Genomic DNA, 21,436 nt, shown 5'->3' with positions numbered 1-21,436 from the left:
CGTGCGCCCGCCACACGTGCGGGTCCTGCCGGCTTCCGGGGTCCTAGTGGCGCAGCTGTCTGTGGCGCTGCCTGTGCAGATATTCCTTAAGGGGAGGGGGAGGCGGTGACAGGGCATTCCGGTGCAAAATGGCGGCGCTGAGGGCACTGCTGAGGATTCGCTGGGAGAGAGCAGCCGGGTGGAGGGGACCCGGGGGAAGGAAGGTGACAGAGAGGGACACGAGAGAGAGTGTGGCCGAGTCAGAGAGTCCTGTCTGTTGTGTGCGCACTGGTATATATATGTATATATATATATGTATGTATGTATGTATCTGTGTGTACATAAGAGAACATACTATATATCGAAAATATTCTCTTTTTGTCCCAGGACCACACTGCTTATTTGAGTCTCTTGACACTGACCGTTATAATCCCATTTATACGCTCACCCTTTATTTTCACTACCATTGTACCCACTGTGGCGGGCATATTTATCACCCTGGCACACCCCAGTTGCCTGCTACTTGCACGGGGATTTATGCTTTGGAGGAGACTCAGTTGGGCATAGGCATCAAGGCAGGGAAACGTGGTGTCATTATAGAGCAAAAAAATGCACTATATGTATTCATAACCTTTTCCCAAGCCAAAGTCTCCTTGAAATCAATATAATTTGAGACATTGTGCCCCAGACTTTCACCACCTTTTGATTTGATACATTGATCCTCGAATTCATCACTAGAGATTCTGATCACTATTGTACCTTTAAGCAAAGTGACACTGATAGAACCAGATAGTCAGGATACTAGATAATGCCCTGGTAATGTACACTTGTTGTGCAGTAGTTCTCGTTCTTATTTGCTTGTCACCTCTGGTTTATAATGGGCTCTGGTTTATAATGAGTTGTGCTAAATAATCTGTAGACACTGAATTGAAACACAAGGTCTCTATTTTCATTCATAGCCACATTCCTGTGTCACCTTCCACGATTTGCCTTGCTGTCTGGTTTTTGGTGACACCCCTGATTTGTAATACAGCACCATTTTTTGCAATACCCTGCTTAAGTATAATTGCTCTAGGGGGCTTAAACCTCCTTTGCTCTGTGGAGTCCGGACATGGCTGCAATCTGGTTTCTGGCAGGAAAACACAGTAGAATCCCCCTTTTAAAGGGTGACATTGCTTTCGTGTGTGTCTCTTGAATTCATGTTTGGAGGGAGTTGAATTTCTCAGTGCCTCTTCCTGGTTAAGGAAGGTCAGAAGCTTTGTGGGGAGGCTCGGCAGAAGAGCTGTCTGCTGATTGGCTAGGTTGTAGGGAGGGACGAGGGCTTGACATGTGTCCAGTAATTGTGTACATGCATATCAGTCAAGTACCCTTTTTCAGCTCCATATGGAAAACTCGTCATTTACAGGGTCAGTCCCCTCCTTAGACTAAAGTGTAAGGAGTCCGTTCTTGTGTAATTGTTGTGTGGCTTTTTTTTTTTTTTTTTACCCTAATTTTACAATTTGAAGTATTGTTAAATCATTTTTAAAGTTAGTCCTTTTTGGCACTCTGATGAGGACTTGGTGGCTAAAGATTGAAAGACAGTCCCCCGTTCAGAGGGCGTGGAATGAACATGTATTGCCAAAGAAACAAAAACAGACATATATTTGCTTTTGCAAACAGACATGTATGTCTTTATTATACATGCGTGTGTTAGGAGGGGTTAGAGGGCATCATGAAAAAGTCCTAATTATTTATGGGTTTCCTTTTGAAACATGAAGGAAAGTAATTTAAGGTGTACAGAAATATTTGGTATTATCATCATGCTCTGAATTGCTGTATAATGCAGCATGTCATTTTCTGGGGCAGAGCTCTGCTTCTGTATTTGCTCCTGTTCTCCTACGGATCAGGGCGTGCTTACCTGACGATCACTGTCTCCCCTCAGCATGCTGTCCGATCACAGAGTGACTTCACGTCCCTGGAGGAAAAGCCACAGTTCCCCGGAGCGTCCGCAGAATACGTAGATACGCTGGAGTTCATCCAGCCCAACGTCATCTCCGGCATCCCCATCTACAGAGTGATGGACCGGCAGGGTCAGATCATCAACGCCAGTGAAGACCCTAATGTAAGACCGCCCCTCTGACCCTGGAAGGGGGTTAACATATCATAGACACAATACTGCACAAATTCTCTAGCACTCACTAAAACACATATGGACACACTGGATGTACATAGTAGACCCACATTAATACATGTCTATACACTGATATATACTGCTGAAATTGTAAGTCGGTTCTTTATTGCTTATCTGTGTATGTATGTCTTTAATTATATAGCGCCTTTACTGTACATAGCGCTTCAGAGCAGTAATACATGTGACAATCATATACAGCTCAACCCCGTTATAGCGCGGTCCTCGGGGGCCACCCGATCCAACCGCGCTATAACTGGGGTCGCGCTAATTTTTTTTAAAAATGGCTGACGCACGCCCGATCAGGAGGAGGGGGAAAGAGGTGGAGTTAGGCGTCGGCAGCCCTACACATCCTCCAGCAGCCACCGTACTTATCCCAACATTCCCCGCACTCCCCTCAACAGCCTCACTTCCCCCAGCAGCTCCACACCGATTTGCCCCGCACCGATCCCAGCCCTGCACCGATCCCCCAGCCCCGCACCGATCCACCCCCCCAGCCCCGCACCGATCCCCCAGCCCCGCACCGATCCCCCAGCCCCGCACCGATCCACCCCCCCAGCCCCGCACCGATCCCAGCCCTGCACCGATCCCCCAGCCCCGCACCAATCCCCGCCAGAAGCCCCATGATGCCCCAGCAGCTGACACCAAAGGTATGGGGGGGGAGGGGCAGTGTGCTGGTGCTGAGTGTGCTGGTGCTGAGTGTGCTGGTTTAAATATTCGGGGTCAACGCTCAGACCGCGTTATAGCGAATCGCGCTGTAAATAACAAATAATACAAATAACACATAATTTGAAGAAGTGCTTCAGACATAAAAGTAACATTTAGGAAAAGGAGTCCCTGCTCCGAAGAGCTTACAATCTAATTGGTAGGTAGAACGGACAGTGACAGTAGGAGGGCGTTCTGGTAAGTGTATCTGCAAGGGACCAAGGTTTATGTATGTGGTGTAAAGTATCAGCCATGGAGCTATTCGTACGCGTCCTTAACCAGGGGTGTTTTTAAGGTGGTTCTTAAAGGTGGATAGAGAGGGCGCTATTCGGATATTGAGGGGAAGGGCATTCCTGAGGTGTGGGGTGGTCATTGAGAAAGGTTTAAGGCGGTTGAGGACTTTAAACAAAAGACAGGGGTGCCCAATGCTACATCCAATTGACAAAACATATAAAGTAATAAGTATAAAGTTTAAATACTTCAATAATAATAATATTCACTTGGTTATTTAGTTAAACCCTTTGGCCAAAGCGTCATAAGCCTGCATACCACGTCAAGGTAAACCAAAATAAATGCAGATCCTAACACTAAACTGTGAACCTTTCCTGTTACCTCTGTATGAGGGGAAGCAACCACAGTGAGTCCTGTCCATTCAGCAAAATGCTAGAACCTCCCAAGTTAAAAAGGTGGGAGGGGTGAGCTCTGGGAGGAGGGGCCACTTACATCCAAAAAACTGTTGCCAGTCAGGAACTAAATTAACACACACATTCCCAGCACGCTCTAACTCCAACAACACCCACCACATCATATATATATATATATATATATATATATATATATATACCATAATACTGAGTTAAGTTATGGTGAGTAAAAAAAGTGACAAAAACCCTCCACAGGAAAGCAAATATGCAAATATAACTGTATGCTCATCTGCATGTCTTAGGCAGGTCTGCAACCCCGCCTTTCCCCATTATCACCCAGCATACAGCACTTCCACTGTGCTCAAAGCTGTGACCATGCAGCAAGCTTAAGCCTATAGGGAACCATGTTAAAAATGGTTATTGAGGCAAAAAGTGGCACTGTGTGCTCATTTGCATGTCATTTCCCAGAATCCCTTGCTGCAGTGGAAGTGCTGTATGCTGGGTGATAATGGGGAAAGGCGGGGTTGCAGACCTGCCTAAGACATGCTTAGGAGGCGCCTGCTGCAGGGGGGAATAGATCTGGGACCCGGCAGCCCGACATGGCGCTGGTGGCACCGGGTGTAAGTGTGCGTCCCCTCCCCCCCGGTACCTGTTCGGGCCCGGCCCACCGCAGCCTCCCGGTCCGGCAGAGGGTGGTGTGCGTCCCCTCCCCCCGGTACCTGCTCGGGCCCGGCCCACCGCAGCCTCCCGGTCCGGCAGAGGGTGGTGTGCGTCCCCTCCCCCCCGGTACCTGCTCGGTCCCGGCCCACTGCAGCCTCCCGGAATAGCCGCCGCAGCTCTGCAGGGGGTGTAAGTGTGCGTCCCCCCTTCCCCCGGTACCTGCTCGGTCCCGGCCCACTGCAGCTTCCCGGTCCGGCAGAGGGTGGTGTGCGTCCCCTCCCCCCCGGTACCTGCTCGGTCCCGGCCCACTGCAGCCTCCCGGAATAGCCGCCGCAGCTCTGCAGGGGGTGTAAGTGTGCGTCCCCCCTTCCCCCGGTACCTGCTCGGTCCCGGCCCACTGCAGCTTCCCGGTCCGGCAGAGGGTGGTGTGCGTCCCCTCCCCCCCGGTACCTGCTCGGTCCCGGCCCACTGCAGCCTCCCGGAATAGCCGCCGCAGCTCTGCAGGGGGTGTAAGTGTGCGTCCCCCCTTCCCCCGGTACCTGATCGGGCCCGGCACACCGCAGCCTCCCGTGATATAGCAGCCCCAGCTCTCACACACACCACACACACCACACACACACAGACACTACAAGAACCGGAGCCGGGAGTCCCACTCACCAGAGGTATGTGGGTATCTGGGCCTGCGGGCGACATCGAGGTCTGCGGGTGACATCTGGGGGCATTGGGGGGGAAATTTAGTATGTGGGGGCATGCGGGGGACATCCGCATGGGAAACGTGGCCGGACGGGGACGCGCTGGATCCAGCAGTCAACTTTGCTTGCGCGCGCTGGGGACGGAAGTGAGAGCCCCTGGCAGCAAGCGGGGATCGTGGGCAGGGGAGGGGAGAGAGAGAGGCTGACCCAGAGCTGCCAGCCGGTCCTCTTCCCCACGTCAGACCAATCAGGGAGAGGAATTTTTTATTTATTTATTTAAAAAAAAAAATTTTGAAAATTTTGGCGCGAGCAGGGGAATTAATAGAGCCGCAGCACGGATCGCCAGCGGCCTAAATCCACTCGCAACGGGCGAGTTGTTATTATTTGTCGAGCACTGTATATATATATATATATATATACTGTATATAGTAACACATTCATTCCCAGCACGCTCTAACTCCAACACCCACCACAATATATACACTTATACTCGACCGTTTGCTTATTTTATTTTATTGTCAAAATCGCCTACATTATAACCTGTTAACATGCTACTGCCAGGACTTCACTTTGGTCCTAGAAGGGACTGCCTCAATATATTTGCATGGGGATGAGGGGATTGCGAGGGAGGGAGGTGGAGCATTGTGGGACACAGAGCCCCCCTTCAATAAAACTGACTCCTAAAAAGTCTATCAAGCTCTTAAATAGTTTTTGTTTTTACCACCCTTCCCTAAGGGATTAGAGCAGAGGGAGGCTATTTACACCTATCTCTGCTTCTCTCAGATCCCCAAAGACAAGGTGTTGAAGTTCTACCATACTATGACGCTGCTAAATACCATGGACAGGATCCTGTATGAGTCACAGAGACAGGTAAGATAAAATACTCCAGACGCTGTTTGTCTTCTATACACTATCCTTGCACTATGTCCCAAAGACCGGCCAATGAAATAGTCACATACTACACCTGCATGAGCCATGGAGATAGTTCCTTACATCAGACATGCAGTGCTGGATGTGCCATAGTTCTCACCATGAAGTGGAAGGGACAATGGGGCATTATTCCCTTATGTCTGTTACTGAGTCACCCTGCAGTGGGAGGGAAAGACAAAAGTTTCATTTAAACCCCTGCACAACTGGAGACTCAGACTTGGACCCTGCTCTGCTCCTGTCCCCAGGGAAGAATCTCCTTCTACATGACCAACTACGGCGAGGAGGGGACACACGTGGGCAGCGCTGCGGCTCTGAGCGACACAGACCTAGTGTTCGGGCAATACAGAGAGGCAGGTAAGAGCAAACACTACTGCAAGTTTAAAGTCTGCATCTCTGGCCTATTCCACACCCACACGTGTCTATTTGTAATGTATGGCCAGGCTCATTCTTTCGTCTTTGCTGCTAGTGCCGGTGTGGAAACACAGTGGCAGGGACCCCTTCCTTGCTGAGAACGCTGTTGCAATGTAGGATTAGAAGATTTCTCCTCTGCACACTTATTAATCATCAGGAATCCATTTACGATTTCATAATGTATTTTAGCAGCGAAAAGATTGCATAACGTTTTGGGGGGGTGGTCCCCTTCGTTAAGTATTGTATTGTATGTCTTTATTTATATAGCGCCATAAATATATATAGCGCTTCACAGTAGTAATACATGTTGTAATCATATAAATAACAAATAATATAAATAACAGGTCATGGGAATAAGTGCTTCAGACATAAGAGTGACATTAAGGAAGAGGAGTCCCTGCTCCGAAGAGCTTACAATGTAATTGGTAGGTAGGGAGAACGTACAGAGACAGGAGGAGGGAGTTCTGGTAAGTGCGTCTGCAGGGGGCCAAGCTTTATGTATCGTGTCCAGGATTATCCACAGTGCTATTCATATGCTTCTTTAAGCAAATGTGTGACTTAAGGTGGGTCTTAAAGGTGGATAGAGAGGGTGCTAGTTGGGTACTGAGGGGAAGGACATTCCAGAGGTGTGGGGCAGTCAGTGAGAAAGGTTTAAGGCGGGAGAGAGCTTTAGATACAAAGGGGGTAGAAAGAAGACATCCTTGAGAAGAACGCAAGAGTCGGGATGGTGCATAACGAGAAATTAGGGCTGAGATGTAAGGAGGAGCAGAAGAGTGTAAAGCTTTAAAAGTGAGCAGGAGAATTGCGTGTGAGATGCGGGATTTGATCGGAAACCAGGAGAGGGATTTCAGGAGAGGAGACGCGGAGACAGATCTAGGAAAGAGTAGAGTGATTCTGGCAGCAGTGTTTAGGATAGATTGTAGGGGAGACAGGTGAGAGGCAGGGAGGCCGGACAGCAGGAGGTTTCAGTAATCGAGACGGGAGAGAATGAGGGCCTGAATCAGAGTTTTAGCAGACGAGTAACAGAGGAAAGGGCGTATCTTTGTAATATTGCGGAGGAAAAAGCGACAAGTTTTAGAAACATTTTGAATGTGAGGAGAATGTGAGAGAGGAGTCGAGTGTAACCCCTAGGCAGCGTGCTTGGGCTACTGGGTGAATGATCGTAGTTCCAACCGTAATGTGGAAGGAGGTAGTAGGGCCAGGTTTGGGAGGAAGTATAAGGAGCTCTGTTTTTGACATGTTAAGTTTCAGTCGACGGATGGCCATCCAGGATGATCATGGGGACCACACCCGAAACGTTGTGCAAGCTTGTTGTGCTAGAATAAATTATGAAATCTTAACCGGATTCCTGATTGCGAAGTCTGTGTGCGGAGGAGAAATCTTCTATTCCTATATTGCGACAGCGTTCTCGGCAAGGAAAGGGTCCCTGCCACTGTCTCCATACCAGCAACAAAGAAGAATAAAATTAGTGAGTGCTATACCATCCGCTGTATGAATTTACTGCTGTTACAAACCTCTCATCTCCACATTGCTCCACCAATTTTTCTGATTTCTTCCTCCGATTTTACTCTTGTCTTCTTGCGATTTATGTCCGGTCCACTGCCATTTTAATTTATTCATCCTCGTTTGGTTTCAAATCCATTCATTCATTTTCCCATCTCTTCTGGTAATATCCAGCATACATCTCTCCATACTTTGAATTGCTGGAAATTTCTGAATTGCCTTCGCATTTCGAGTCCAAGTTTCACATTCATATGAGCACAGGTAGAATAAACTGGATAAACACTTTGTTTTACTTTTGAAGCACGGTAGAAGGTTCCCTTGCTGCATCCTATCTTTATTCTCTTATTGGTTTTATTTGAAAGGTTACCATCTATTTATGCATGCTGGCCAAGGTAATGAATAATAATTGTTTGTGCTGCTAGTTGTACGCAGCGCTTTACAGAGACAATTTGCAGGCACAGTTCCCTGCCCCGTGGAGCTTACAATCTACGTTTTTGGTGCCTGAGGCACAGGGAGATAAAGTGACTTGCCCAAGGTCACAAGGAGCCGACACCGAGAATTGAACCAGGTTCCCCTGCTCTAAACTCCCAGTCAGTGTCGTTACTAACTGGCATCGTTTTTGACTTCTTCCAATTCTATTTGATTTATTTTGATCTTTGTAGAGTTGACACATTTGTTGAACATCACTTTGGTGTCGCTAAGATCCATATGGAGGCCCACCTTCTTGCTTCGGCGAGTTCTCTGATCTGTTGCTGGAGGCCTTTTGGACTTGTGGCCAAACTAACAATGTCATCTGCAAATCGTAGGTGACTCAAGTGTTCCGTGTTGATTTTTTTTTTATTCCTTTTTCTTCTCAATTCAACGTTTTGAACAATACAAGTGTTACTGTAACAAGTTTTGGTGACGTTGTCTCCGTTGCGGATCCTTAGCTTACTTGTATTTTTTGTAAATCTATGTTATTACTGTCTTGCTAGCTGTTCTGTGGCCAGTGTATAAACTTAATGAGGGTCCTTTTTGCCTTCTAATTATCTTTCACTGTCAAATTGCCCCAATGGTTTCAATTTCAGAGCAGTAATTTGTAAGTGAATTTAATAAACTCCCCATTGTCGTTTGTAAGAAATACCCAACAGTTCAGCCCTACTCATTGGACTTTGCGATATTCATACCTCGCTGAGAAATTATAACTCAAACCTTTCTATTTATTTGTAAAATAGTTAATTTAAAAGTCCTGAAATAAGTATTGGATTTTGCATATGTCTTGTACACATATACTTCCTACAACATATAAAAAAAAAGGACGTATGGGGAAGTTAAAAAAGTTCTTTCAACACATGGAGTGCTATTAAAGTAGCAGTTTCCACAAAAAAACACAAATTAGGTCATAGTAAAACCTCATATTTCATGTTGTGCTGGTCTATTTCTAACCTTTTTTTAATTGTGATAAAATCTTCTTTTTTTGGCTTCGGTTTTTCACCTGCCTATTATTTTACTTGCATCGGCTGTTAACACGTGATCCTCTTATTGTGTGAATGGCAGCAGCAATTTGACAAGGATGAAAGTACCAAGGACTGCATCAAAAGGGCTTTGCATTGGTGAATAGGAAGGAGACCTTTATGTTTAGTGATGATTGGAGCAATTGCTACTTTAAGAGCAATTCTGGCAGTGAAGGGTTAATTAGGCCTGTACACTGTAATACAGCGCTGCGGGCGTGTGGAAGAGTGACTGCAGGGTGTTGAGCTGTGTTTCTCTCTGCAGGTGTCCTCATGTACAGGGGGTACCCGCTCGACCTCTTCATGTCTCAGTGCTACGCCAATGCCAACGACCCAGGGAAGGGGCGGCAGATGCCTGTGCACTATGGCTCCAAGGATCTGAATTTTGTGACCATATCTTCTCCGCTGGCAACACAGATCCCACAGGGTGAGGTCACAGCAGACACTACAGTGCATAGACACACAGCTCTGTCACTGCACCGTAATCCTGCGCTGCAGCTCCCTCTGCTATTCCTGTACTGACCCCACACACTCGCTTACACAGCTCTGTCACTGCACCTTAATCCTGCCCTGCAGCTCCCTCTGCTATTCCTGTACTGACCCCACACACTCGCTTACACAGCTCTGTCACTGCACCTTAATCCTGCCCTGCAGCTCCCTCTGCTATTCCTGTACTGACCCCACACACTCGCTTACACAGCTCTGTCACTGCACCTTCATTCTGCCTTGCAGCCGCTTCTATTTCTTTTGTGACCGCCAACAGCTCTGTTATTGCATCTCCATATTGTCCTGCAGCTCTCTACTATTCCTCTACTGCAGTCGTTCTCAACTCCAGCCCTCAAGTACCCCCAGCAGGTATGATTTTAATGATATGTATGCTTCAGCACAAGAGGCTCAGTCATTTTGATTGAGCCACCTGTGCTGAAGCAGGTATAGCATTAAAACCTGACCTGTTGGCGGTACTTGAGGACTGGAGTTGGAAATCACTGCTTTACTGACCCTCCAAACACAGCTATGTTACTGCATCTCTATCTTGCCCTGCAGACTCCTACTATTCGTGTAGGAACCCCACACCCACACGTCACTGCACTCCACCCTGCCCCAAAGCCTCCTCTGCTATCTGTTTACTGACTCCCCCAGCACACACAGCTCTGTCACTACACCTCCATCCTGTCCTGCAGCCTCCTATTTATTTACTAATCACACACCCTCACTGTTACTACACCTCTGTCATGCAATGCAGCCTTATGTACTGACCACACACTCACACCGCTGTAACTACACTTCCATCATGCACTGCAGCCCGTATGTCATTCCTTTACTGATTCATCCTTCTCCACCTGCAGCCGCCTCTGCTGTTTGTGTACTGACCCTACTCTTACGCACAGCTGCCACTAAACCTCCATCCTGCGCTGCAGCGGTACACAAACTCCCTGCGCCCCCCTATCATCTCTCCTCGGTCACGCCCCCCGCGCCTCTAATGCTGCGTCAAATGACGCTGTGGGGTCATGTGATGTCACGTGACCGCAGCGTCATTTGACGTCACGTCTCTATGGCAACGGACGTAATTTGACGCCGCGTTGTCATAGAGACGTGTTACTGGAGTCGGGTAAGTAAGTTTACAGAGGCCTCGCGCTCTCAGCACGTGGCCTCTGTAAACACTGCACCCCACCCCCGAAAAGTCTTGTACCCCAGTTTGCGCAGCGCTGCTATACTGACCACACATGCACACATCTGCCACCTCTGCTATTCTTGTACTGAACCCACACACCACTGTAACTGCACCTCCATACTGACCACTCTCGCACACTGTCACGGTAGACCAGGACTTTTAACACCATTTATAGTTAAGGGATCAATCACAGGGCAAGACAAGACAGTGAAATCAAATTAGGTTTATTTTGGATAAATCCTCGGAAATACACAGAAATACAAAATACAAAAATATACACACTTATGGGGGTCTTGGAATGAGATCTACCTTTCCTAGGTGTAGGAACCCACTTCAAATGGGTTTCCCCTGTCCGCTTCTCTGCTTCAGGATATCAGAGTGCTGCACACAGCAGCCACAATGACGTACCTCCAGCTGATCACAGTCCAACTCCACACCCCTTTCCAGAGATGGACTGATCAGCAGTGTTCCTTTATATACCCCTTGGTGGCTATCCTTTAACATAAGGCAGCCAGCCAAGAGAAACAGTGCCTGTGGCTCAGACCTGATAACTGATTCATTTAACTAACCCCCTACCTTTTTTGTTCTGATCAATTTCTATGGAGAGCTTCAACTGAGTGAATTACTTGGTCTTTCTCCCTAGAAATGACCGTAACTGTGGAATATCTCATTTATTTTCTTGCATGTTAATTCCATCACCACACAATACCAAATACTGTACCTGGGGGGAATTGCTAACACAGGCATAAATACAGACATAAGGTAATTATGTAAAAGACAGGACAGGTAGCCCAAATCACATCACAGAACAATGTTGATTCACTAAACTGGGGAAAGGATTGTCACAGGGAAAACCGAATACATTCTTACAGACATTGTGCATTATACATTCCCTGTTTTTCCCTAGATATTAAAGACATTTGGCTGGAGGAAATATTACTAGGACAGCCAAGTTACATGTTTTTTATTTTTGTTTTTTAGGGGTAAATTGCTGAGATTTCTCTTTATTAGGTCCCCCAGCTACCCCTTTCGTCACACACACACCCAATACTGGTGCAGCCAATATATTGCAGGTCCTCCCTGCTATCCCAATACCAACTGAAAGAAGCTGCAACACCAAGACCTACAATCTCCTCCATCCCTCCCCTCAGCTGTTGGCGCCGCCTACGCCATGAAGCGCGAGGACGCCGATCGAGCTGTCATCTGCTACTTCGGGGAGGGCGCAGCCAGCGAGGGGGACGCCCACGCCGCCTTCAACTTCTCTGCCACCCTCGAGTGCCCCGTCCTGTTCTTCTGCAGGAACAATGGATACGCTATATCTACCCCAACGTCCGAGCAGTACCGGGGTGACGGCATTGGTGAGTAGAGACTGAACAGTGCCCTCCTACAAGACAAATTCAGCCCTTTTCCCCTCCTGTGATTAAAGGGTCAGCCCAACTTGGCAGGAAAAAACATGAAATCAGTCGAGGAAAATAAAACTACTGCTACGAACTTTACAAAGCACTAAACTGAGAGCCAGTCCACCATGGGAAATGTATATGTTGATTTGTTCAATTAATGGGACAGTACAGTATATGTTTAAACACAATGTACTTGGAGGAAAAAATAAATATACATAATTTAAACTGGGCATCATATGTTACAGCCCACTATGGCCCACAGTTTTCAGCCATTAGGCTAAGGACCCGCTCCCAGAGTCAGCGCGCCCGCACTGCAGGCAGGCGGGGCGCTGACATACACAGACCGCGATATGCGGTCTGTAGGGAGCGGGAGGGGGGGGGGGGCGTAGCTTGAGCGGAGGGACCCGCTACTCTCCCCCCCTCCCTCGACGGCTCGGGTAAGTAAAGCAACACACACACACAGACAGAGGCAGGCACTCACGCACTCAGGCACACACATACACACAGACAGGCACGCACGCTGCTGTCACTCCACACTCCTTCCCGCTCCCCGAAGCCTCTCCTCCTCCCAAAGCCTCCCCTCCCCATTGGCTCACAGCCACACCACGTGACGCGTCAACGCTAGGGAACACCATTCTCTTGTATCCCCTAGCGGCTGACGCGCCACAGCGTGTAGTAAGCTGTGCAGCCAGGGGAGACCGGGACCGGCTCCGCAGGATTCCCCTGCTGGTGGGGAACTCGCGTGTGGCCGCCCGCGCCACCGAGCGCAGCGGGACCGAGGCCTAAGACACCTTCTGCTGCTGAAATACCTTACAGCATATTCAAATCAATGGTCTGTAGTGTCTCCCAACGTCAGGTTGTGTGTCACGGCAGAACACTGCTTCGTAAATATGTCCTAAATGTTTATGTTTGTTTTAGGTCGATTTTTCTTCACAGAGCGAGAGAGAGACAGAGGTTTAAACCCTCAAAGCTCCCTCAACCCCCTTCTCTCCCCCGCCCTCCCATAAATATGTTAAGTAAACACTGTGTCCCGCAGATTGAGCCGTGAACATAAATATTGTATTATCTTCTCCGTGTCATCGACTCCTTAGGAAAATGTAGTCCTCGTTGACGTAACTGTTTCACTTATATGTATCTTGTGAAAATGTATTGGTTCTCTTCGGGATCATTGGATTTAAGCAACTTCTGGTCATCTGTTTCACTAATAATGGCACCAGAATTACTTTGCAAACAAAGAAACAGAACTTGGCTAACAATTGTGATGACTGACAAACGGCCTCATCACCAGAAGATGATGGCTAAAGGCTATGAAACCTGCCCCCTCTCCCCACCCCCCAGCCTTTTGTTTACCATTCTGAGCTGAAAGGATCCAATCACACGGAGGTCCCATCCTTACAAAAGGACATTAAAGCCCCACTCTCTCCCCTGTCACAGCCGCCCGCGGCCCCGGTTACGGCATCTTGTCAATCCGCGTGGACGGAAACGACGTGTTTGCCGTGTACAACGCTACGAAGGAGGCGCGGCGGAGAGCTGTGGCAGAGAATCAGCCCTTCCTTATAGAGGCCATGACGTATAGGTGAGCGGTGAGCGGTGTTCTTTGTTCTACTGTCCGACTGCGGCATGCCCATTTAACCCAATACTGACGATGACCACCACCCCACCACACACACACACACACACACACACACACACACACACACCACACACACCACACACCACACACCACACACCACACACACACACACTTGCCATTACACTTCTGTTCCACCTTGTAACTCCACACAAGATGGTTGCATGTGTTTTGCAAGTAAACCCATTTGGTTACACAATGGTTTACATATCATAAGAACCAACTGCTGCTATCTTTTAATGGCCCCTCAAGGGTTCTTCACAGATGCGCTTTAGAAATAAACAATATTAATAAATGTAACAGTGTGGTCAGAGCTCACGGGTCTCTTCATGGGTAGAGATCCTTCCAAACCTCACGGGTCTCTTCATGGGTAGAGAGCCTTCCAAACCTCAAGGGTCTCTTCATGGGTAGAGAGCCTTCCAAACCTCACGGGTCTCTTCATGGGTAGAGAGCCTTCCAAACCTCACGGGTCTCTTCATGGGTAGAGAGCCTTCCAAACCTCACGGGTCTCTTCATGGGTAGAGAGCCTTCCAAACCTCACGGGTCTCTTCATGGGTAGAGAGCCTTCCAAACCTCACGGGTCTCTTCATGGGTAGAGAGCCTTCCAAACCTCACGGGTCTCTTCATGGGTAGAGAGCCTCCCAAACCTCACGGGTCTCCTCTGCACATGCAGAGCAACCACGAGGCATGTAAGGTCCCAAGCTTGTGTCCAAACATTTGTGACTTGTTAGTCCCTTTTGTACAGTAAAGGGTTTAATGGCCTGCAACAACATCCAGTGAAGAATGTAAGAGTCCGATTTTAAAAAGGTCACATGAATAACTATTTGTATTGAGTAAAATGGATGGCACCTCTTAATATTCTGTTTGCGGTAGGATTGGACACCACAGTACCAGTGATGACAGCTCTGCGTACCGTTCGGTAGATGAAGTCAATTACTGGGACAAGCAAGATCACCCCATCTCTCGCCTCCGGCACTACATGCTGCACAAGGGCTGGTGGGACGAGGAGCAGGAGAAGATATGGAGGAAGAAGTCACGCAAGATGGTGAGACTGGCACTGCCCACGCTGCACCTGTGCTGTGTATACCTCATGGTGTAGTAGTGTGTGTAAGGGAGGCTGGTATCGCAGCATCAGTGTATAAATGTCATGGTGTAGCTGTGTGAGGGGGAGGCTGGTGCTGCTGCAGCATTGCACACTGTTCCTGTGTTTGTGTGTGTCAGGGAAACAATGCAATCTCAAAAATATTAACATTTTTGCGAGCATACAAACTAGGCTGACCAAACGTCCTGTCCTGGTGTTTCGACTATTTAGCTAATGTCCCGGTTTTAGTGAGAGAGTGAGAGAGTGAGAGAGTGAGAGAGTGAGAGAGTGAGAGAGTGAGAGAGTGAGAGAGTGAGAGAGTGAGAGAGTGAGAGAGTGAGAGAGTGAGAGAGTGAGAGAGTGAGAGAGTGAGAGAGTGAGAGAGTGAGAGAGTGCTATTGGACAAATACCATTATATTTATTTTGAAGAGATGTTTTAAAAATAATTTTTTAATGTGTCCCGGTTTTTACTTTTTGGAGATCTCAAACACTGACAAGTGAAGAGAATCCTTGGAAAAGTCACCCAGAAAATCAGCTTTCACACATTCACCATCTCTAATGACTTGAGGACTGCTCCTTAAATGTGCCTTCATGACTGTTTGTCATAGATGTGAGGCATAACATTGCTTTCCCCAATAGCATAACCCAGAATATCTTGCAGCCGCCACAGGATTAACAAACACACAGATACCCAGCAAGCTCTGGGCGTGGCCAATTGTATAAAACAAGAAACAAAAAAGTCCAGAGCAACATCCAATGTCACAAAAATACACACTGAAATACCTATATATCTCTTGAAAAGGGGTCATTTAGTTAACCCCTTTGGCCAAAGCGTATAAGCCTGCGAGCCATTTTCAAGGCATGACCATAATATCGCAGCCTCCATAGGATTCAGTGGACATGTTGTCACAAAACATCCCGTCATTTCACACCAGCGAGATCAGTGAAGCCTGTAATTTAGTACATGAACTTTCCAGACCGCACAAGCATGTACATGGGGGTGTGTGAATAGAACAGAGAAACCATCCTGGAAATGTAGGTCCATGGTTACTAAGCAGCGTTCTGATTTTCTTAGAGAGAGATCTCGTAGTTGCTATTTGACTACTTTAGTGAAATAAATCACAAGCGACATTTTTAGGTGACCCCTGGATGGGGAGGTGCGGGAGTCTCCCCCTTCCACAATCAAGTGTTTTTTGTACCTTTTATTCTTCACTGTCATATCAGAGAACTAATAAAGATTAGAGGGGAGGGAAGGAAGAGGGGTCTTTAGCTGTGCAAGCGCATATTGGACACCTCAAACAAAAGGGAGCAGCCAGGGGCACAGAGGCACAGGGGCTGAGGTAGATGTATGTGTCACCCACACCAGAAAAAAATAGTTCCTGTTCAGAAATTGAAACACCTCCCATGTCTCGACTCGCCATGTTTACAAACGAAGTAACACATTTGAGAAAAAATGATCATTAATTACCTGCATGCATGCAGAAATGCATATGTGCATACATATATAGCACCATCCATATACATAGCTCTTCCCAGCAGTAATACCCGTGACATAATAATATAACACATAACGGGAATAAGTGCTTCAGACTAGTGATGTACCGAGTACCTGGCACATTTTCAACTACCTGGACATTACCCGGCGCCGGGCCCACTTCTCAGTTGCCGGGTCCGGGTAATGTCAGGATAGCTGAAAATAATCACATCACTTACCTTTGGCATCATCAGAAGTGTCTTCAGCCGGCGTGGGAGCTGCAGGGATCCATTACACAGCAGCAGGTAAGCAGTGTGAGCTGGGGAACCATGTGACCAGAGCAGGAGCATTCCTATTGGACAGACAGCTGTCACATGGTTCCCCGGCTCCCACTGCTTACCTGCTGCTGTGCAACGGATTCCTGCAGCTCTCACACCGGCTGAAGACACCTGATGCTGCACCGCCACAGGACCTCTGCTGCTCTTCATAGATGTCGCCATGGTCTTCCTCCACCCTGCAGGTAAGTGCCGGCCGGGTAGAACTATTGATTTTGGCTGGGTACCCGTTTTGTTTTTTAAAAAACATTACCCGGTACAACACTACGTCAGACATAAAAGTAACATTAGGAGAAGGAAGTCCCTGCCCCGAAGAGCTTACTATCTAAAGGGTAAGTAGTGTGAACTTACAGAGACAGTAGGAGGGTGTACCCCTTAATTGGTTCTAGGTGGAACTGACCCCTCTTAACATGTCATTATCTATAATCCAAAATGGATCAGGACCAGTTGAACATCGTCACTATTTTCAAATATTGTTGAGACAATACGTGCTGGGTGACACCCTCACTGCCTCCAAAAATAAACTAATTCAATTACCAGAGCACTCAAATTGGTTCATTTTCTTATGGCTTAGTGGTCCTATACAGGTAAAGAAAAATGAACATTTTAGGCTACAAAAGCCATATTAAGGGGGGGGGGGCGGGGGGTTGCATGTTGGTGACATTGGATTATATTGTTTAAACTGCCATTAGTACACTTTGGTCCTAGGATGCACTGACCCCTTAACCCCCGTCTCCTCTTCCCTGGCAGGTGATGGAAGCCTTCGAAGAGGCAGAGCGCACGCGGAAACCCAAACTGGAGCACATGTTTTCCGATGTCTATTCCGAGATGACTCCGCAGCTGAAGATGCAGCAGGAGTCGCTGTGGAAGCATCTAAAGCTATACGGAGAGCACTACCCACTGGATAGCTTTGAGAAATGAGCCCTGTGAGGAGGGACGGGAGCTGCGATGACACTACATGCAGGGTTTTCTTATATAAGCAATTACATGGTTATTCCTGTTACAGGCAATGAGGCACTCAGGCAGTGGGCATTTTCCAAACACCTATACGCACCAGGTGCAGAATATACTGAAAAAAGTCTCCACTATATCGGTGCGGATAATTATGCCTTTTCATTTTGTTTTTGTGGAATACAATTAAAATCTTGGGTTGTGAATCAAAAATAGGGAGAGGTTTCTAATTCAAAGGCTGGTCCAGTCATCCAGTTATAGAGGCAGCTTCTACCAGCCATGGTTTTCAACCTTGTGTTCCCGGCTTTTGAATGTCTAACATAACTTCACCCAGTGCTGCTCTATTCAATTAAGTGGTAAATCTTGTGGTATCTACATAACCAACAGTAGTACAAGGCGGCATGGTGTTTGTAACTTGTGTCTGGGGGGGAAGGGGGGAGGTGGGGTGGGGGGGGGTGACACCAGCGTCACAGTGACATCACTACACACATGGGTAAGAGACCCCAGTTAGGGTTTGAATTAGAGGAACTCATAAAATGGATATGAGGAAGTAGCTGTATCAAGAGTCACGTGTACGTTATAGGGTCATCGTACATTAAAAATAACAGAAGTATAATCTCTCTTACCTATAATCATTGCAAAAAAAAGTTTTTCAGTGAATAAACATTGCCCTCTTTTTACTTCCACAAACTTTGCTGATTCTACTTTTTAACATGCACTGCAACGAACACGGTCAGTACCTTTTGTAAATTGTTGCTATAGAAACAGCGTGATGTCGCACGGTGTCGCGTTGCCATGGTAACGCACCATCATGGCATCATTTGACGGCGCCTTGCCATGGCAACGAGACGCTGTGTGACGTCCGCAACACTCCAGGGTTGCCACCACTCCGGGTTTGACCGCATACCTCCGGGCTACGGGTTTACATTGTAAACCTCCGAGTGGCGGTGTCTCCCGACATCCCCTGCAACTCCTGTTAATATGGCTGTGTGGCGTCAAATAGCGCCATGTTGCTATGAGAACGGGAACGCTATATGACGTCACGCAGCGCCATAATGTGACGCCGCTGCCCCATTTTGATGTCATGTAGCGTCCTGTTGTCATGACAGCGCAGCACCATTACGTGCCGCACAGCCATATTGATGGGAGGATGGCAGGAGATGCCGCCCCTGAAGGTAAGCGCTACATTTAAAAATGTTATCTCTGTGGTAGTCTTCAGAAGAAGGCGGCAACCCTGTTTGACGCTACAATTTTGAAGGAGGGCGGCAGCATGGAGGCGGCCGCCACGTGTAAGTGCCTTCCCAGCAGCCCCGATACTCCTGAGAGTGTGGCATCTGTATATGGGGGAGGACATTTTTGCCACCCAAGATTTAGCCGCCCTAGGCCCGAGCCTATCCGGCCTAATGGGAACTCTGACACTGACAACACAATGACTATCTTGGTCATTAAATAGCGGGCATAAAGAATTACAAATGAACACAGCCATATTAACTATACTTTGCTATCACAAAGGCACTTTCATGTCTTATGGAAAACTCACCCAGTACAAATAAATACTTGCAATTTAATTTTTAATAATTTCGTGGAGTGCGCTTGAGGTATGACCAAAACAGTAAAAAGCGAAAAACACAAGATAAATACCCCAGATAGGAAAGTAAAAATAAAAACCCACCTGGGAATACCTTGCCTAGTTATCATAGATGAGGTTGAAAAAGACATTTGTCCTTCGAGTTCAGCCTATATTTATAATGAGTATTTTCATCCAGATGAAGGGAAACAAAAAAATACAATTGAAAAATTATCCAATGCTGTTTGATAAGGGGAAAAAGAATAAATCCTACCTGATTCTTCCGGCTTTCCCTGTCTAACAAAACAACTGTATATCAGTTTAATTTGTGTAACTGTAAAGTATTGCAAGGCCCCCTTAAGTGGTATGTTTTTACTCAAAATCAATAATGATGATTCCAATAATGGCAATCGGATTACTCCCTGGATCAACATTCTTCCCATGTTTACTTATTTGGTATATCCCTGTATACCTTTCCTTTCTATAAAGATGTCCTACTTTTTTTGAACAAATCTATTGTATCTGCCATCACAGTCTCCATGGGTAATGAATTCCACATTTAATTGCCCTTATTGTAAAGAACCCTTTCCTTTGTTGCTGGTCAAATCTCCTTTCCTCCGACCTTGATTTGGGCTTTTAGAGATGTTGGATGTGCATTCATCTTGTGTTTTTTATTATTATAATAATTAAGACAATGGGCCATATTAACTAAGCAGTGTTGCTCCCTAAGACACCTTCAGTGCTGGAAGACACCATACAGTGGCATTGTCTTGAATGGGATGTAAAGGGTCATATTTGTAAATTATGCTGGAAGGTGACTTCGAGAGTAGCACTGCTAAGTAAATATGGCACCAAGGCCCATATTTACCATGTAGTCTTCTGCTTTATGAACATCTGGTGCTGGACATATAGATATATAGATATATACACAAAAATTGTGGGAGCTATGTTCTTGTGGAGTAGAGGTACAAAATATAACAAAGTTGGGTACGGCCGCATTAGACTTAAGACGCTCAAACAAATATTTTCTAGAATTCACACATTTTTTCCGACTTAAATATTTGCCTTTTATTCTCAGTGAGAAGGTGCAAATGGGACAGTAGGGGAAGGAACATTCATAGCTGTAATGTGAGGGGTTTCTGTTATTAAGAGGGATATCAGAGCCTCTAACATACCCACTTGGCACTGGATTATGTCCTGTGCACCCCCTCTCCACCTGTGCACCAGCACACCCTTTAATGTGTGTGATGAGGGAACTCTACTTGGAACATTTAGAAAGCAAATTTGCTTTATATTACAGCCGCCAGGAGACATCTATTTTGCAACACAGAGACTACAATTTCTTTAGACTTCAATTACCAGCCTACGTAACCCAGACTAATTAGAACCCACAATCCATCTCTGTAATTACATCCTAATGAGCCTCTTGCAAAATGCATCTAATGAGTCAATTACATTGAGCAGATACTTGCAATGTTCTCCTACGGGCTGTAATGTCATCAACATGCACACACCCACTGGGTGCTATGGAATCATTCTAATCCCTTGTTTAAAGCATGTTTAACCTCTTTATTGCCATTGGTCAAGCTTTCACATTCTGCTCTATCAGAAATAAAGTGACACGGTTCTGTGAGGCAAGACATGCAATAAAGTAATATTTCCATTTGCTATATATATTTGTACTACAACAAAAAAGAATAAAACCATAATACAAAAAATATAAAAAACTTAACTTACACGCAAGAAATAAACAAGAATAATGTATGAAGAAAAAGAAATAATAAAACTGCTGATAGTTTGATAGTACTGATGTATAACATCTGAAAAAATACAAGTGTAAACAAAACACATACAAAACCAGGGTCTACCTATGAACTATGTATATATGTATAAAGAATACAATGTGGAGAAATAGTAATTAAATAAACAAAAAATCAATAATAGCATCTATCTCTGTGTTGAGATTTTAAAGCAGCTATATGAGCTCTTAATATAAAACTCAACTGTGTCCAATAATACAGTATAGTAACTAAATATGTTTATATAAAGAGAACAATAATTCTATAGATTTTTATATTAGAAGAGGAAACATAAGTTGTTTGGCGCTGTTAGTTAATTTACACTATTTTTAATCATGTAAAAAGT

The 21,436-nt window shown here is 46.4% G+C and overlaps 2 protein-coding genes across 3 annotated transcripts in view; one reads left to right on the top strand and one right to left on the bottom strand.

The window, feature by feature from the left end:
* The window catches only part of EXOSC5 (exosome component 5), a 57,304-nt gene extending 57,172 nt beyond the window's left edge, over positions 1 to 132 (bottom strand). Inside the window, 1 exon segment of the mRNA XM_075606889.1 lies at positions 3 to 132. Within this exon segment, the coding sequence (XP_075463004.1) occupies positions 3 to 117 (115 nt within the window). The 5' untranslated portion in view covers positions 118 to 132.
* On the top strand, positions 57 to 18,414 carry BCKDHA (branched chain keto acid dehydrogenase E1 subunit alpha). Of its 2 annotated transcripts, none has more exons than XM_075606887.1 (9): positions 57 to 203; positions 1,901 to 2,080; positions 5,631 to 5,717; positions 6,023 to 6,131; positions 9,447 to 9,608; positions 12,005 to 12,211; positions 13,688 to 13,829; positions 14,757 to 14,928; positions 17,524 to 18,414. In XM_075606887.1, the coding sequence occupies exons 1-9, from the start codon at positions 129 to 131 to the stop codon at positions 17,692 to 17,694; spliced, it is 1,305 nt and encodes a 434-aa protein (XP_075463002.1). In that variant the 5' UTR covers positions 57 to 128; the 3' UTR covers positions 17,695 to 18,414. The 2 variants fall into 2 exon arrangements, with proteins under 2 accessions (XP_075463002.1, XP_075463003.1); XM_075606888.1 differs by lacking the exon at positions 57 to 203 and adding an exon at positions 252 to 270.
* The last annotated feature ends 3,022 nt before the right edge of the window (positions 18,415 to 21,436 follow it).

Source organism: Ascaphus truei, chromosome 7 (genome assembly GCF_040206685.1).
Source record: "Ascaphus truei isolate aAscTru1 chromosome 7, aAscTru1.hap1, whole genome shotgun sequence".
In the NCBI taxonomy this organism is placed as follows: Eukaryota; Metazoa; Chordata; class Amphibia; order Anura; family Ascaphidae; genus Ascaphus; species Ascaphus truei.
The sequence above is the reverse complement of the archived record's forward strand: the minus strand, read 5'-3'. Positions and strand labels throughout refer to the sequence as shown.